At 38.0% G+C, this 18,805-nt stretch overlaps 1 protein-coding gene across 5 annotated transcripts in view; it reads left to right on the top strand.

Annotated features, from left to right (window-relative positions):
- The window catches only part of dpp9 (dipeptidyl-peptidase 9), a 93,433-nt gene that overhangs the window by 26,912 nt on the left and 47,716 nt on the right, over nucleotides 1-18,805 (top strand). For 2 of the 5 annotated variants that reach the window (XM_048614196.1, XM_048614200.1), the window contains exons 2-5: nucleotides 2,414-2,523; nucleotides 3,221-3,310; nucleotides 13,620-13,864; nucleotides 17,635-17,747. In XM_048614196.1, coding sequence (XP_048470153.1) covers nucleotides 3,255-3,310; nucleotides 13,620-13,864; nucleotides 17,635-17,747 — 414 coding nt within the window. In that variant the 5' untranslated portion in view covers nucleotides 2,414-2,523; nucleotides 3,221-3,254. Of the gene's footprint in view, nucleotides 1-2,413; nucleotides 2,524-3,220; nucleotides 3,311-11,483; nucleotides 11,614-13,415; nucleotides 13,536-13,619; nucleotides 13,865-17,634; nucleotides 17,748-18,805 lie in introns of those variants that run through there. The other 3 variants (XM_048614198.1, XM_048614197.1, XM_048614199.1) reach the window with 3 other exon arrangements.

The raw sequence follows: 18,805 nt of genomic DNA, 5'->3' as shown, positions 1-18,805 counted from the left end.
GCCTTAAGAGCAGTACCCTTTTATCCACGGTATGTGCTATTTCCTCAAAGAACAATAGATCAGTTAAATATGATTTCTCTTTCACAACACCGTGTTGCCTCCGCTCAATTACTGTGAATTTATCCAAGTGCCTTGCAAAAAGGTGAAAATAGCTAACTATTCCCTATGGCGGATGTTTGCCTAACCTGTGATTTCTTTCTTTTTCTTTTTTTTTGGTAAAGAAGTTACATTCACTGTCGTCCAAACTATTGGAACTATGCCCGAATGTAGGGAATTTTGGAAAACTATATTCAATGCATCATTCATCTCACTCATCATTTCTTTCAAGACCCTAGAATGAAGTCCATCAGAACCTAGAACAACTTAGCTTGTTACTTTTGATAACTTGTTCAACATCACTTCCCTTGTGATTATAAATTATCTGCATTTCTTCCATTGCTTTCATTCCCTGATTTACAGCTATTACTTCTATCCTTAATAATCTGGTCTGATATAGAATTTGTCACTTCCTTTTTCATTAGTTCTTCCTTTCTGTAGGATGTAAACCTGTTCTAACTCTGCCCTTTTTAAATAGCTACAGAAGCTCTTACTTTCCATTTCTGTATTTCTTGCAGCTTTCTCTCATTTTAATTTTTCCTCCTTATTTATCTTTTAGTCATCCTTTGTCTTTTTATGTTCTGTGTAATCTTCTACACAACCTTTGCACCTTACCCATCTTTGTATCAGAGTTGAAAAGCAAGTTGTGCAAGTATAAATCTTTTTTTCATTAACCAAGGGTAATAAGTCAGTCTCTTTTGAATTTTTCTTTCTCATTGACATGTATTTATTCTGTGAATTCTGAAATGTTCCCTTCAGTGTCTGCTACTGCATCTTTATTGACCCATCCCTTAACGTAATTTGTGAATTCACTTTATAACTAAACTAAATAAATAATTTAAGTAACAAGGAATAGTTAAAAAGCAGAGATAATACAGTGTGGAGCTGGAGGAACACAGCAGGCCAGGCAGCATCAGGGGAGCAGGAAAGTTGATGTTTCGGGTCAGGACCCTTCGGAAATGGGGGGAAGGGGGCTCAGAAATAGAGAGAGGACAGGTGGGGCTGGGCAAGGTAGATGGGATGGTGATAGGTGAGTGCAGGTAGGGAGTGGTGGGGATTGGTCAGTGAGGTGGGAGGAGCGGACAGGTGTGAGAGAAGATGGACAGGTTGTGTCAGGTCAAGGTGGCAGGGATGAGAAGGAGGGTTGGACATGGGATGCGGCCAGGGATAGGGAGATTTTGAAACTGGTAAAATCCACACTTATGCCATTGGGCTGTAGGCTCCCAAGGCGGAAAATGAGGTGCTGCTCCTCCAGTTTCCGGGTGGCGGCATTGTGACACTGGAGGAGGCCCAGGATGGACATGTCACCCAGGGAGTGGGAGGAGGAGTTGAAATGGTTCACGACCGGAAGGTGTCGTCGTTTGTTGCAAACAGAGCGCGGGTGCTCTACAAAGCAGTCTCAGAGGAGGCCGCAATGGGAGCAGCGGATGCAATAGACCACGTTGACTGATGTGCAGGTTTGTTTGGTGCCTTCAATGGAGGTGAGGGGGGAGGTGTAGGGGCAGGTGTAACACTTCCTGCGGTTGCAGGGAAAGGTGCCGGGGGTGGTGGGGCTAGTGGGGAGTGTGGAGTGGATGAGGGAGTCGTGGAGAGAGCGGTCCCTACGGAAGGCAGATTGGGGTGGGGAGGGAAATATACTCACTCACCTATCACCAACCCACCTACCTTCCCCAGCCCCACTCGTCCTCTCTCTGTTTATTTCTGAGCTCCCTTCCTCCCCCATTTCTGAAGAAGGGTACCGTCTGGAAACATTAACTTTCCTCCTCCTCTGGTGCTGCCTGGTCTGCTGTGTTCCTCCAGCTCCATACGGTGTTATCTCTGACTCCAGCATCTGCAGTTCTTACTATCTCGTAGTTAAAAAGCATATGTTGTTTTGTCCTATTCTATTTATTGTCAAAGTGCAGGCAAAATATTGCTACACAAAATCAGATTTCTCCTTGATTCATTCATTGGGAAGATTTATGTAGAGTAATAGTGTAGTCACCAATGGTCACCGAGAAAAGAAGGGTATCACTAACCATCCTCAAGGAAACATGTTTCCTGTTATTCTTACTGCATTTAACAACACCCACTAGCATTTAAATTCACCTGCAGGCTATACAGCTTTCAGATGTTCATAAAGACCGCAAATTCTTTTGAGTGAATACCTATTGGAACTGCTGCTTACTCTGCAGTTTTCCTGTATTGCTTCCTTCATTCAGCTAATGTAGTAGTGAATTGAGTGCTCAGAGTTCCATAGTCAGCATCTTTGCTGTTGTAAGCAGGCTATTACTTTTCTTGTGAAACTCTTCATTATTTCTTGTTTCTGTTGTTGCAGACTCTGTCCGAGAACCTAGTTATACCATGGCCTGTACTGTCTGGTTTTTTGAATATGATGTAGAAGACATCATTTCAGAACAGATGTTTCATGTTTGAAAGTAATCGCTGGTAAGCACTATATACTTACTTTCTCCTGTTTACAAGACTGTTATTTCTTGCCTTGATTGAAGTAGAAACTCGCAGTTTCTAAGAACACTGCCCAATGGCATCATTGAATGTCCAGTCACCGTATGTGAGATTAAGCTTTCAATCCTCGTGCACCTTAACTAACACTTGTGTCATCAGTGCGTATTTCCCAGGGTCCACTGTAAATCGATGAATCAGTTTTAAGCAATTATATGTTGCAACCATAGCGTGATAGCTCTACTCATCTCATCATTATTTTCAGGGCTGTCTTTAGGTCAGTGCTTTCTCTGAAATACTTTAGGTGCTAACATGTGATTCTTTGATCCAGCCAACTGTTAGTTGAGTTTAAGGCATCTTTGAGGTCGTAAAAGGGCTTCTGTTAGCACTGTTTCCCAAAAGATGGATAAGCTTCTTAAGGATTGGGAGCCTGAGCTGTATGCAAATTAATAATAGTTCTGCATATAAATTTAATTCTGTGCCATTATGGTAAATCCAAATGATCTGGAAAGATTAAAACTTGGCACCCTTGTAGTACTGAGCTGTAGAGGAGAAAAGCTTGCATGTATAAGATTTTACCACATCTTAAACATCCCAACTAAGACATAGAATGATGAGAACTTAACAGACTGGCTTTTTGATCTCATTAGTATTGATTTATTGAAGTCCTGTCTTCTTTTAGATTGCTGATTTGGTGGAGGCTTGTTAGCCTGTTAATGCATAGAGTAAAGAAAGTTAAACTTGAAGACAATACCACAGAAAGTTGGAAAAGGTAAGTGGCTTAAAAAGTTGCCCTACCCTTTCACTTTTGAAATTGATGGAATTTGAACAGAATTGCAATGATCTGGATGTGTTAGACTGTACTACAGTCCCTGAGACTTTCTGTGCTATATTTCTGATATCCAGTAGCTTACTGCTTTTGATATAAAGAAAATTTTACACAAAATAAATGTATTCAGAAACCTGATTTAAGCCCTAAATTGTTTAGAGCTGCCTTGGTACAAAAGGTGTTGTCGAAGCACTCTAACCAATGTTTTTCACTTGTCATCTTGAGTAATGGATTCTGATTTGACTACCTGATAATTACAGTCTGAGAAATTGGGTGATGTAAGAACCCACAATAGCAACAATTATAACTATGATCTGAACCCCAAGAAATATTGAAATAAAACCCAAATATCCTTTTAAAAACATACTGTGGGTGTTTATTCATGTTACGGGAGTCATATATAACTTTTCAAAACCATGTATTCTGTATGAATGATCCGTTATGCCCATGCTAAAGGGTTATAAAACTTTGAACTATATTGATTAAAGTATTCACTGAGAAAACGGTCTGCAACTAGTTTAATACATTTTGTTTCTTTCCTGGGCAAGAATTGATACTCCCAAAGCAAGTGAGGAAAGCAATATTTTAACTTTATTTTGCAAATGTGAATGGAGAGAGTAGTAATTTAAGAACCTAGTTCCTGCATTCTCTTCCAGAGCGGAGCAGTAAAGCAAGATGTTGTATGTAACATGCATTCAGTGATTGCATACGTGGATCCAATTTGACATGGCCTGATGAGCGAGGGAGAAAGTTCGGAGAGTTGAAGGCTGGCTAGCCATGTCTCCGGAAAAGATAGGCAGATCCTTCAGCAGCAGCAACATCAGAAATTAGGCAATCACGTATTCAGGATTCACAGGCTAAGGTGCATCAGGTGCGCGGTGATCACACATTTATGTGCCACAGCTTTAAATACCTCAATATAGTTAATGCAGTTGTGTAAACAGTAGTTTCTTGCAGCTTAAGTTCTTTAATTCTGTTACTTAACTATAGAGTAAGACTTATATGCATAGGACTATTTCTTTAGTGAAGTGGAGTGATAAGTGCAGAGTGATACATCTGAGGTAAATCCCAGCAGTATTTTGTTACTTTTGGGGAACTTGATCAAATGCATGTGTTGCATTGGTGTGCTTCAACCTTCGAAGCAGTTGGATATGGATTGTTCCTTCAATAAATATCAAATTTGTTTTTTGGGTGGTAGGGATAGATGGAATGTAAATGTAGAGAGATCTTGAGGCAAGCAAAATACAGGCCCAATTATTCAGTTGAGGGACCGCATTCTGGCACTGGGCAATGATATTTTTGGTTTTGTTATGTTTAGGGACCCATGTTGCCACTGCAATAATAGTGAAGTGCAATGCTATCGTGTGGCAATCTCTATTTAAATTGTGAAAAGCCATTCTGTTGTGGGTTATTACTCAACCTTGACTGATTCTGCAGGGCCCATTATGTGTTAAACTGCTGGTGATCACAGATCTGTCACTAGGTAGAAAAAATTTGAAATGTTGCACTAACTGCCAATGTGTTTAAGTACAATATTTGAGTACATTGGGAAGTTTTCCTCTTTGGAATATTGAGTCTAGAATGCTAAAAATACCAGGTGGAAATATTAGATAATCAAGTTGAATTGATGGACTCAAAAGTTTTTTTTTTTGAAAGAATCCTTCATTTCAAATTTGAGTTTAAAACACATTTCTTCTTTCTTATCTCCAAAAATTGCATTCGTTTTCTAAATATATTTTAATTTTCCTGGTTAAGGTTTTATTTTAACAAGCCCATTTTGAAGTCAGAACCAATATTGTAAGTAATGGAAGATCATTTGAAGGATGCGGTTCCTATCCATTTTTATTCAAGAAAGGCTGTAAAAAGCTATTTGGTTCTAGGTTCACCAATACATAGACAGTGTCTCTTTTGCAACAGTTTTAGTATGGAGTAACAAAAGTGAAATATTGTGGATGCTGTAAAGTTAAAATAGAAACATGTTAGAAATACTCAGTAGGCCATGCTGCCTGTCTGGAGAGAGAGAAACAGAGTTGATGCCAATTGATGTCCTGTCATCAGAACAGGAACATGCACAGGTTTTGAGCAAGTAGGGGAAAAGACGAGCAGTTCGGGAACAGAAGGGAGAAGTCAGTGATAGTTTGGAGAAGAGGACTCAGTCTTGTATTAGTTAACCAATCCTCTGTTCATGCTAATGTCCTGTCCATAAAATAGGCTGTTATCTTCTTAAGTAGCCTTATGTAGGGTGCCTAATCAAAACAACTTTTGGAAATCCAAATATGTTGCCTATACTGGTTCTGCTTTATCTCTCCTACTTGTTAACTCAAAGAATTCTAAGAAATTTGTTGGGCATAACTTCCCCCTTCATGAAGCCATGCTGATTCTGCTTTATTTGTATCATATATTTCTAAATGGACTGTTGTTACATCCTTTATCATAGACTCTAACATTATAACGATGACAATTATCCCAATCGTTATGAGTTTCCTGACAGTATGCTCTAATATGGTATTCAAAATTTGCCGTTCTTCCAGTGCACCTTGAGATTGCTGGAGATGTGAATTGTTTTATTCCCAAATTCCTTATTTTATCACTTCTTGCTATAATTTTTTCCCCCTAACGGGCTGTCTTAGGAAGTCTTGTTGGACCATTCATAGCTTGAAAGATAGTCATATGTACTTTTAGTTTTAGGAAGAGGTCCTGTGCAATCTATCAAGGCCCTGCCAAATGGTCTTCAAGAGCTGGTATCAGAATTAAAGTCACAGGTTCAATTAATGATTTGGGGTTGCCCCACTACCTGACGAGTGGTATGTCTGGCAAAAATTGACCATATTTTGTAATAATGTTTGTGTTTTTTGTCTGTTTCAATAATATGCAAATGACCTGCTGTTTGTAATTTTGTGAGCTACTCAAAGTTTTGTTACAATACTGAAATTAGACATCTAATGGACTACTGCCCATTCCTCCTCATTTGGTATTTGAGGTAATTTCCATTTCCTCATTACTACTTCGTTTTTCAACTGTTAACCCTCAGAAATTGAGTCCAAACCAGTTTCTGAAGAGGCTATTTGGTGTGACTTACTCAATTCAGGATCTATTTGTTGCATTTCTATCAAAGAAAATAGGTTAAACCTGTCAGCCTCATTATCTTTGCCTTCATTCTTCCTATTTAGATTTTTTGAAAATAATCAAATAACTAAATTTTCAAGTCATTTCCCTTTTCATGTACTCGTCCATTTTTTGTATCAGTCTGAGATCAAGTCACGAGGCAATTTACAAACGATCTAGTATGTTTCTCCTTACAGGATCTGTTTCTTCTACTTCTTAGTTATTCAACCACTCTGTGAGACCAATATCTTTGAATCAGCCAACTTCTCTATTTACTTAGTCACTCTTTAATCCAACCGTATTTAATGGGACTGGTTTGTAATCTCCATGTATGCCCCCAATTAATATTTTCTTCTTCAGTAACCCCTCTGGAAAACATTGCTATTAGCCAGCATAATTGACTGACTTGCACCATTGTCTTATATATTTATTTGTTTACTTTTATGATTTGAATGACAAGGAAATACTTTTGTGTTTTGAGGTTTAAGAAAATTCAGAGTCTCCAATGTCTGATTTGCTTTAAAAATCAGGGCAGTATTTCCTTGTTTGTCCTGAGTTATCTCTCCCTTCTTAATAGGTTCTAAAGAAACGTGCACCTCAACTAGTTTTGATACCTTTCATCCTCTACACCATTTTCTGATGATTCCTGTGGTTTTTCTTGAGCAATTGACTTTAATACAATGGATGCATTTTATTTTCTTTATATTATCCTAGGTACCAGCCTTTCACTTTTATTTTGCACCCTTCTGTTTGTTCCCTAAAACTAATACCTTTTCCATCTGCAGATTTTCTATTCCTTCATTTTCTTGTCAATTCCCAAATGACTAATTCCTCAAGTATAGCTGCAAGAGGTATTGTAGGTATCTTCTGGAACTTTCGCTTCTTACATCTTTGATACATGACATTCATCTAAGTAAGCTTTGAATAAGTTTACTGGAATGCTATTACTGAAGTTTTCCATAATGATAATTTCGCTCATTCTCAATTTTTTTCTCTTAACTTCAGTGTTTGAAACCACTGATCTCATGCTATTTTTTTCTGACTTTCTCTTGTGAATTGATGCGCTTCGGGCTGAAGCTGACAGGTATTGATTTTTGCTTTATCTTAAGTTTCCATTGTCTGCAGTTTGCTTCTGTAACAAACTGGCAAACTGGCATATAACTGTACCTATCAAAACACTCCACAATAGTGAGATCCAAACACCTTTGGCCACTTTGTCTGCCCAGCCAGCTTTTTAAATATGATGAAATATTCTTTCCACCCAATCCTTTGTAAACTTAGATGCTAAAGATAGATTTCTAGTTAAATCAAATCTCATTAGGATCAAAATCTTCCTCTGAACTACTACATCTTTATTCGATGATTTTTTTCTTTGAATATTTCCATTTTCCCTATTGTTTTCTTTTCATTCTCTTCTCTTTCCAATTCTCTGTGACTCTCTCCCATTTCCTACCCCAAACTCGCGTTATTTTTTAATTAAATTTTAGCTAATTCTAGAGGAGATATCTCAATTTCTGTTTCACCCCATTGAATTCTAAATGCTGGATAATAGTTTTAAGCAACTCGTCCTTATAAGATTTTGCTTTAATTCCTATTCTAATTTATCTGTTAAAACTCTCAGTTTAGCCTTGGTCTAAGATTTTAAAAAATCCACTGTATGTCTTCTACCCCCACAAAAGTTTTAGCCATTTTGAAAGTCCAGTTTGTACAATGAACTTCACCATGCTCCTACGTTATGTCCAGTACCTCCACATATTTAAGTCTTCAAAAAAGACATTGTTTGTCATTAAATTCAATGATTCCAATTTGACAAGAACCCCAGCTGATGATAATACTGGATAAGTCAGATCCCAGAATGGAATCCGACTTGCTAGATCGCGTTTGCTTTTGCATTTGGTCACTGTGGTCATTAGTCACTGAAACATATTCACAATTGAGGCTGCAGGTTATTTTTTTAACAACAAGATGTAAACAGACTGTACAAGACCATTCGAAATATCTGAACACAAACAATGAAATAAAATTTCAGCATGTTTCCAAATACTATTCTTTTACAGATACTTGATTCCAGAGTGGGGGAAAAAAGTCACTCCTGTCTCAACTTAAGTTTTTAGATATTCCTCCCAGTTTCTTTTCCTTGGATTGAGAGATGGTTTTATGATACCTTTGGATTCGTTGACATGAACCTTCTGCGATTCTGATGGCTGAAATGATTTTCATTTTAACAACTTGGAAGTTTCTGTTTGGGCTCTCCTTGTTGAGAAGCTCCACATATTAAAATACTTTGGCTAGGGTCACTGGTTCCCTTGATGTAAAAGCTTAATCCTTTTGCTAGGAGAGACTGTTCTCTCTTCAAAGTTGAACCTGAAGCTAAAACGATGACTTTTTCGTCTCTTGTAAACTCAGTAGTATAAATATTCCACTGGTGTTCTGCCAGTCAGTTGACTTAGGTCTCGTATTTTCTTGTAATTAATCCATTTGGGTCACCATTCCAAATGGCATTCTGATGCGTGTTGAAAAGAATATCAACACAGAACTGACCCACACTTGTCTCCTTCTCATTTAAAATCCAAATCTCAAATGCCAATATATAATACACCTTTTATTACTGTACATTGAGTGCAAAAATAAGGAAGTTATTGCTTAACCTTTATAAATCGCTATTGTAGCCTCAGTGGAAGTTTGTCTATAATTATTTGCACCATATGATGTTAAACTGAAGGAGAGAGTGAACAGATTGGAGAAACTTGGATTATTCTCCAGTAAGCATAAAAAGTTGACCAGAGGCCTGATAGATGTGTGGAGAATTATAAGGGAATCTGATAGCACAATTAGTAAGAAGCTATTTGTTTTGGTAAGTGGCTTGGTACCTAGAAGCCATTGATCTAAAATATTTGGCAGAAGAAATTTAAATTGAAAAATTGCTTCGTATAGTGCATTCCAGATCGTAACAATCTTTTGTGAAAGAGAGAGGATCTGATTGCATCATACTGTTCAAAATGCAATAAGGCATGTACTTGAAGAAGGTTAATTTTTCGGGCTTTTGTGCAAAAGCCGGGGAATGGAACTAAATTGGGCACCTCTTTTCATATGCTGACGCAGGAGTGATGGACAAAATGACGAACTGTGCTTCTATAATTCTTTCTTGAAATAATTTGTCATCAACTCCTACGCAAATTGTCATTGCGGTAATAATGAAAGCATACTTGCTGCAATTCATGCATAGATATGGCACATTGCATTGATCATCTGGGGTGTCAATCACTTCATATGCAGCAGGTCTAAAGAAATTTCACTAATGTATCGCTGCAATCTTGTCTGGCCTAATGTTTTCTATTCCATTAATGTGAAAAAAACTTTCAGACCAGTTACTGCCATGCAACCAAAATAGGATAGCACATAACAAGAAGTTGTGGGTGATCTCTAAGTAGATCACTGACTAGTTTTCTTTTGCCCCATCTGCTCATTTGGTCTTCTGCAGTTTGGAAGTTTTGACTGAACCAGAAATAGAGAGAGACATTTATCTTAGTATTTTAAATGCTGCAATTAACGTCTGCTTTTGTTTAGTATGCAACCACTGCCTCAACAATGATTTAATCACAATAATATCAAGTCTACTACTATTTCCTTATTGCTTGTCCTAGCTGAACTCAGCTCTGTAGACATATCCATATTCCTGAGAAGTAGGAAGGATGCTATCTTTCTGTTTCTAATGCTATTTAGAATAGCTTGGTTACATTAACACACAACCCTGAAATATGAGATGCAGTCCACTTATTTTGAAGTTATTTCATTCAAACTTTTTAACATTAAATTCTCATTTTTAACTGATGACAATTCAAAAGTTGTTAGTAGACTACAGTCAAAAAGCAGAGGAAAGGGGCTGTGTGGTTGTAAAGGATAAACTTGCATTTATATGACAATTTTTGTGACCACAGGATGTCTGAAAGCATTTTACAGCCAATGAAGTACTTTTGAAGTGTAGTCACTGTTGTGCTGTGTGGGGAAATATGTCACAGTAACCAGCATTTTCTCATTGAGGTTTCAGTTTTTTTGTTTGAACCATTATTGCTGTGGGTCAGTACTTGAAAAGGCAACCAATTATTTTTGTTGCTGTGATGGTCATTTAGTTATAGGTGATGTTCTTTGTGCCACTGATTTTAGGTGAATGTGATTAATGTTTTGCATTTATGTCTAGAATGAGGGGGTGCGATGTGATTTTGTTTTACACTAAAGTTACAGTTACAGTTACAGTGCAAGTGTGGCCCAAATCCAACATTGGAGTTGAACCTAACACAACACTGGCAAGCACAATGACTCCACTTTTGCTTGGCACTAATGCACAAAAATAAAAATGATCACTGTTGTTCATTTCAATCAATTTGCATTGATTCTGATCACAAATTTATCTGAGCATTTCTATGATTTAGCTGCTCAGGGCACATGAAACTATTTTTGAGAGCTTTTTGCAGAGTGGGGTCAGTGTTCAACATCAGTGGATAAATACATTAAGAGGATTTGTTCTGACAAATTTGAGAGTCTTTGATTTAATCCCAGGTCTATATTGTGTTGATTAAGTTCAGTAGGTGAGCAATCGTTGTGCAACTATTGGCCTCAACACCTCAGGATTATGAACAGGGGTGACATAATTGGGATTTACATTCCTGTGGTTCTTGCTGCCAAGTGTGAGCCAAAGCAAGTAAAACATAAAAATGGTAACAATATTAAGTATGCATTTCCTTCACCACTAGCAAATTTGCATGTTGTATTTAAAAAAAATACACAAAGAAGCAGAGACCTCAGATGTTGACGCCAGTATGTCTGCAACTGCTCCCATGATGCCTATAAAGTCAACCAGTGTTTACTGAACTATGTTGGCAGAAAATATTGTCTTATATATGGTATGCTTTTTTCTTTTTTTTTATAAGTAATCCATCTTGTTGCAATAGTAAGCGGTGTTTATAGGAAATTTGTTGATATCTATTTATACTATGAACTATTTTGCATCTAGGAGACATCCATCATACTCCTGGTAGATGTGTCAAACTTCATTATAGAAGCATTAACCTGAAATTTACACCTGTGATTGCTCTCATAAATTTACAAGCAAATGACATGACTTGGATTTCCACAGAAAGTACGTAAGTAGTGCCCTTAAGGGTAGGGATAGATTAAGCATTGTTCTTGAATGGACAAACTAGGTTAGCAACTGAAATATCGTATCCGCAACTCTAGATCTCAAATTATCTGTGTGCAACGTATGGAAGATGAGTTAATATTCTCTGGATGAACAGCTATTTCCATGAGGTATTGGTGGGCTTCTAGCATCTATGAAAATATCACAGCAGTACAAGAATTGAGAAGGGAAAAGAGATTTCTCATGGGGACCAATGGTTATAAAAATGCAGTGGTTTCCAAGTTGAGCTCTTGTTTTATTTTGTAGCCACACTTAAAACTAAAATGATACAATACTGTCTTCAATTGGAAAATGTATTTCCTTTTCGATCTGAGGGGTGGACGTTCTTGTCTCTGTTCAAATGTTGATTTTATAGGGAACTGTGTGAGGAAAGTGACAATCATCTGCTGAATCAGTGAAGGAATCATTAATCAGCTGACTATCAGTGGTTTGAGTACATCAATAGGAAGTTGCAAACTAGGTATGTTTCTAAAATGGCAACTTGGTAAAAGTCTTGTTTCTGCCACCAAAAATATTTTTGTCATTTTTATTTTTAATTGAAAACCACAAGACTGACAAGGGAACCTGAGAAATTGCTTGTTTCCTAGGTTTTAATTTGTTAAGACTTCAGTTCCTAATTTTGCTCATGCTACATAGTGTATACTTGTAAACTAGTCAGTTTTTGCACTTCCACTTTCCGTAGTTTGAATTTCCTTTGAGGATTTGGTTAGCTGTCTTAGTGCAAGAAGTAGCCAGTATAATCTTTTTGATCTACTAAGCTGATGGAACTTAACTACATGCTTCAGTTCTAAATATAGTCCAGGCAGACATTGTGTGTGGGCATGAGTGCTTTTCTCCCCTTTCCGATAGGTTGCTTTATTCCTGTCTACCTTTGAAGGTGTCAGCCTCTGAGCCAGAAGGTTGGGTGTTTAAGTCCCATTCCAGAGACTTGATCTAGGCACATATTTCATTACAGCACTGATGGAGTGCTATATTGTTGGATGGCAAATTACAAGTCACATCTTTGCTTTTGTTTGAGTGTAAAAGATCTTGTATCACTATTTATAGAATAAGAGAGTTCTTACAAGGTCCTGGCTGTGATTTATCTGTCACGCTATCATTTTTTTAAAAAAACTGAATATTGTAGCCATTGTCTCATAGCTATTAGATTCTCTCTCTGTGCCCAAACTGACTGCTTAATTTTCATGTTACAACAGTGACTGCAGTTCACAAGTGCATTATTATCTGTAAAGTATCCAGGCATATCCTGAATTCATATTATTTCAAAATGCTTTGGTGAAGCATCTTGAGACATTTTATTAAAGGCGCTATGTAATGCATGCTGACATTTGGAAAAGTGTTTTTCATTCACTGGCACTTTTTAAACTCTAGCTCATCCTTAGTTTGACATGTTGAACTATCAGGCTCTTGTGTCCTTTAATTATTTTTATCACTATCTTTAATTAGCACTTCTATATTTTGAGTCACAAATTTTCCAAGATTTTGACAAACAGTCTAAATAACTGCCCAAAGAGAGATTATTGATTCATGTAAGATTGTGACTATGCTTTGAGATACTGCTGCGCTTGACAATGAGACTTAACCGGAAAGTTCATGGGTCACACAATAATGATGAGTGAGTGGTGGTTATCTTGTGTTTCTCAGATTTGTCCATTCACGTTACTGACCAGGATTTTCTGCTTTTCTAATCCCTCTAGACTTTCACTCAAGATAAAGTACTTGTGTAACCTAAGAAAAAATCAGTTTTAATGATCACTGAAAATACCTGATTTTTATTTCCATTGTTCACATATTGTACAAAGTAGAAGCGCAATTATTTTTTGCTGCTGACACTGCAAACAGCATGGAGGACCCTATATAGCATCTGTATGTAAATTTTTCCTTTGTATCTACATTTGTGGATATTGTTATGTGTCTCACGTTGAGAGAGGATGTTTTTATTCGCTGCAGCTGTGTAGCAAGGACTGAAGAGATGGCTACCGTGGAAGCACTGTCTGAAAGCGCAGAAGTGGTGGATATGGAGGACGCACCCTCCCCATTCTACGTTGAGAAACACACGTGGGATGGATTGAGAGAGATCATCCATAGCAGCAGGAAGTATCCTGGCATTATCATTAACAAAGCACCTCATGATTTCCAATTCATTCCAAAAAATGATGAGTCTGGGCACCATTCCCATCGTGTCTATTACTTGGGTGAGTTGTTGTTTGTAATAGAATGTCAAATTACATGCAAATAAGAATTCAGACTACAAAGACATGCTCAAACTATTCACTTTGAGTACTGTATTCAATTCTTGTCAGCAAAGTATAAAAGAAACATCTAATGTCCTGGAGGCAGTTGAAATAGGAGCCAGGAGGTTGATCCCTAGCATCAGATAGCTTAAGGAAATATTATGAGAAAAATAGACTTAGTGCCATTTTCAAAGAGGTGATTGAATTGTATTTCTATAAAGGGCAACGATTTTGATTTTTGGAATCTCGGTTGAAATTAACTCTAAGTGGTTTTGTTGGAATTTTCTTCTAGATTAAAAAAAGGGCAAAATTATTCATAATTTGAATTAGTATTGGAATAAATTGGTAGTTGTTTGTGTGGGTATGTAGTTGACTGAACTGTCCTCTGACTTGTATGCTTGTGGAAGCAGAATAAGTGTTCAGCATACTTAAATTTTTTCGAGGAGTCCCATGTTACTGCAATAATGATACAATATATTCATTATATCTGACAAACCCTTTCAAGAATCACTTGATTTGATAAATGTTCGGCATCACATAGATGAGTTGAAGAAGGAGCTGCATGGATAAATACGCTGCAGGTGTGAATGAGGTAAAGAGGCCTATTCTACATGCTGCCTTGAGAATTGGAAGGCAATATTTACGTAGAATACATCAATGAGGGATTTCTATAAGGAAGGACAAAAGTATTTAAGATTTTGCTCCTTCGAGCAGAGAACCTTTTCCTTATTCGTGCATGGAATGTGGATGTTGCTGACAGGGCAAGTGTTTGTTGCCCATCCCATCACTCAGTTGAACTGAGTGGCTTGTTAAGCCCCATCAGAGGCTAGTTCAAGAATCAAATGCATAGCTGTGGTTCTGGAGTCACATGTCAGCCTGCCTGTGTAAGGTTGGCAGATTTCTTTCCCTAAAGGACATTAGTGAGCCAGATGTTAATTTATGACGATTAATAATGGCTTCAAGATCCCCATTAGACCAGCTTTTAGTTAGTTTTTTTTAGTAGACTTCAAAATTCATCACGTGCTATTGAGCCCGTGTCCCTAGAATGATCATCTGGACTTCTGGATCAAATGGAAAATTGATGGAAGATGTGATGATTCTTTTCAAAACTGTGAAGGTTTGGGATTAAATAGGGGAAACTGTTCCCATTGTCAGGAGAATCGCCAAACAGAGGAGTTTGATGTAAAATTAGAGGAACGTGTAAAATTGTTTATACCATGAGCAATGATCAGGAATGCATTGCATAAAAGGATGGTGAAAGCCAGTTCAATAACAACATTTGGACAGAGAATTAAATTTTCCCTTTTCAAGTATATATTCCTGAGGCTATAGTGGAAGGTCCAGGGAATGGAACAATTAGATGCCTGATACAGGGTGTGACGGGATACACATGGATAGGATGCTTGCCCTGGCTGGTGAGTCTCAGAGATGGAATCGGATTAAGGGGCAGGCCATTTGACATTGAGTTGAGGAGAAACTTCTTGTCTCAAAAGGTGATCAATCTTTGGAATTCTCTGCCTAGAGATCAGTGGGAAGCACAGTCATTTAGTATGTTCAAGACAGAAATTGATAGGTTTCTGGAGATTAATGATGTCAAGGGATATGCATATGATGGGAGATAATGATGTAGAGGCAGGTGATCAACCATTCGAATTGTTGAGCAATCTTGATAGGCCAAATGACCATATGTATCTTCTCCCTGTGTTCCTGTGTATTTCCAAAGAGTACGATGGGTTGAATGACCTCAAGTGCTATATTTTATTCCAAGAATACAATGTCAAGTCTGGCTGGCTGGCTGAGTCGGGAGCTTACAATAACATTGCTAGAGGCAAAAAATAGTTTTTTGAGGCTTGTGTCCATCATTAAATTGTCCCTAGTTCCTATCCAATAGTGTACGATAGATCTTCTCTCCTGTTAACGTAAATGGAAAAACTGACTTGCTGCAAAGTCCACTATTGAAAGCTGACTGAGGTAGTTACTATATATTAGGTGACTAATCTGGAGCCATTCAACTTCAATACCCATCAGTGTGAACAAATCTGGCATGATTCAATAGTGGATATCTTGCACTCGAGGATGAGGAACAAAATTATTCTGTTTTGTGGGAATCATAATTTCAGTTCTCTTGTCCATGTCTAAATTTTCCTCTTAAGACTAAGGTGTTCATTTTACAGTTGATTCTTAATCTGAAAGTGGCAATTTAAACTTTGAGTAAATATATTGAATGCTAAGTTCCCACTTTGCCTTTTAAAATCAAATCGTTGGAGACCTCCTTGAAGACTGAATTATATGGTAGCGGTTTTGAGTAACACCTCTTCGTAATTTCTTCTTGATTTTCTGAGTACTGTACTGTTCCCAGTGCTTTTAGAAAGTGAAATAGAGTTGACTCTTTAAGTGACAGATCAGAGACAGACCCTCCTGGAAGTTTTAGCACTAACATCTAACTTTAGTTACTAGTTGCCATAGTCTGACCAAGACCTATTTCCCCTAGTCGACAGGTCATTACCTGGGCTTAGGTTTGAAGTGATCATTAAAAGGATATACAAGATATTTTACTTACCCAGAGGTTGATAACTGTCTGGCATTCACTATACAGTTTGATGGTTGAGGTGGAAACCCTGAGCTCATTTGAAAGGAGATTACACCAAAATTGGTGGTATTGTTGACTAAGATTACAAAGAGATCTTGATCAATTGGGCCAATGGGCTGAGGAGTGGCAGATGGAATTTAATGTGGATATATGTGAGGTGTTGCATTTTGGTAAAACACACATGGGCAGGACTTAATGGTAGGGCCCTGAGTAGTGTTGTAGAACAGAGAGACCTATGGGTTCAGATACATAATTCTTTGAAATTTGTGTCAAAGGTAGATAGGGTGGAGCAGAAGGCATTTAGCACGCTTGCCTTCATTGCTAAGTCCTTTGAGTATAAGAGTTGGGGCATCATGTTGAGGTTGTACAGGGCTTTGATGAGGCCTCTTCTGGAGTACTGTGTGTAGTTCTGGTCACCATGTTATAGGAAGGGTATTATTAAACTAGAGAGGGTTCAGAAAAGATTTACCAGGATGTTGCCAGGGATGGAGGGTTTGAGATATAAAAATAGACTGGAAGAACTGGGACTTTTTTCACTGGAGCGTAGGAGGTTGAGAGATGACCTCATTGAGATTTATAAAGTCATGAGGGGTGCAGGTAAGGTTAATGACAAGGGTCTTTTCCCTAGAGTGGGAGAGTTCAAAACTAGGGCACGTATTTTTAAGCTGAGAACAGAAAGATTTTACAAAGGAATGAAGGGCAACGTTCTTACACAGTGGTTTGTGTGTGGAATGAACTGCCAGAGAAAGTGGTGGGTGAGGATACAGTTACTGTATTTAAAAGACATTTGGATAAGTTCATGAGTAGGTAAACTTTGAAGGGATATTGGCCAAGCACAGACAGGTGGGACTAGTTTAGTTTGGGAATGTCGTCAGCATAGACTAGTTGGATGGAAGGGTCTGTTTTGACACTGTATGGCCCTGACTCTGTCAATGCTGGATCTGGATCTGAAGCATTGTAACCTGCAATTTATGGACCAGGTCCTGGAACGTGAGACTAGATTGGCAGCTAGTTAGTTCATCTGGCACAGACCAGGTAAGCTAAATGGTCTGTCTTTGTGCTGTGTAATCCTTCTATGATTCTAAAGTTGTGAGATTGCAATGTTGCCGTTGATTAACACTGGGAACTGCCTTTTCTGTAGGGATGCCTTATGGGAGTAGAGAGAACTCTCTGTTATACTCTGAAATCCCAAAAAAGGTCCGGAAGGATTCTCTTTTGCTGCTGTCTTGGAAACAAATGCTTGATCACTTCCAGGTGAGAATTGTATTTTGTAACTTCTTTTACCTTGGATGGCATAATAGTGCAGTGATTTTATTCTCCATTGTTAACTGCTGTAGAGTAGATAGACTGTGTTTCATCGTTGTAATTCATTGAACACTGTGATATGTCATGATGCTAACATCTCTTTAATGGGACAGGCAACAGCAGGCTCCTTAGCTGCTCTCATTAGTAAATGAGAGCTGAAACCAAAACTTACAGTTTCAGACCTGTACTTAACGTTTTTGGAGTTTCCCTCAGACCTTCTGGCTAGGCCGATAGGAAGACAGCATTCAGTGATGATGGTGGTGTTCTATTATGAAAAAAATGTACACAAAACCAAGGTGAAAGCCGAAATTCTTTATTTCTCCTCATAGAAATTTAGACTGACAGCAGAGGAAGTGGCTGTTTAGACCATGTCTGTACTTGATTGTTCTAATCCCACTTCCTGCCTTTTCTCTATTGCCCTGTGTTAATATGCTTTCAGGTAATTATTTGATTGTCTTGTCAATGCCGCAGTGAAATTTTTTTTGCCTCTCTAGGCTACATAATCAAGATCCTAACTACGTACTATGTTTAACACATTATTTTTTCATCCACTTTCGTTCGTTTCCCATTCTTCTTAAATCTTAGTGTTTTGGTTCTCAACCTCTGTGCTAATGGGAACAGTTTTCTCCTCACCCTATTAGAGACAAAAAAAAAACTGCAGATGCTGGAATCCAAGGTAGACAAACAGGAGGCTGGATGAACATAGCAGGCCAGGCAGCATCTGGAGGAAAGGAGCAGTCAAGATTTCAGGTTTTACCCTTCTCACCTATCGTGTCCAGATTTCTCCCTTAAAGAGAACAGCTGCTTCTTCTCCAATTTATCTACATAATTGAAGTCCTTCATCCCCCAGAAACATTCCTGTGCATCTTTTCTACAGCTTCTCTTTACGCCTTTACATTCTTCCTAAAGCGTGGTACCCTGAATTGCATACACCACTTCATTTGAGGCTGTGCTTGTGCTTTATAAAAGGCTGTCATAATTTCCTTGAGTTTGTATTCTCTGCCTCT

Source organism: Rhincodon typus, chromosome 29 (genome assembly GCF_021869965.1).
Source record: "Rhincodon typus isolate 14 chromosome 29, sRhiTyp1.1, whole genome shotgun sequence".
Classification (NCBI taxonomy): domain Eukaryota; kingdom Metazoa; phylum Chordata; class Chondrichthyes; order Orectolobiformes; family Rhincodontidae; genus Rhincodon; species Rhincodon typus.
Note: the sequence above shows the minus strand (reverse complement) of the source record. Positions and strands in the feature narration are given on the sequence as shown.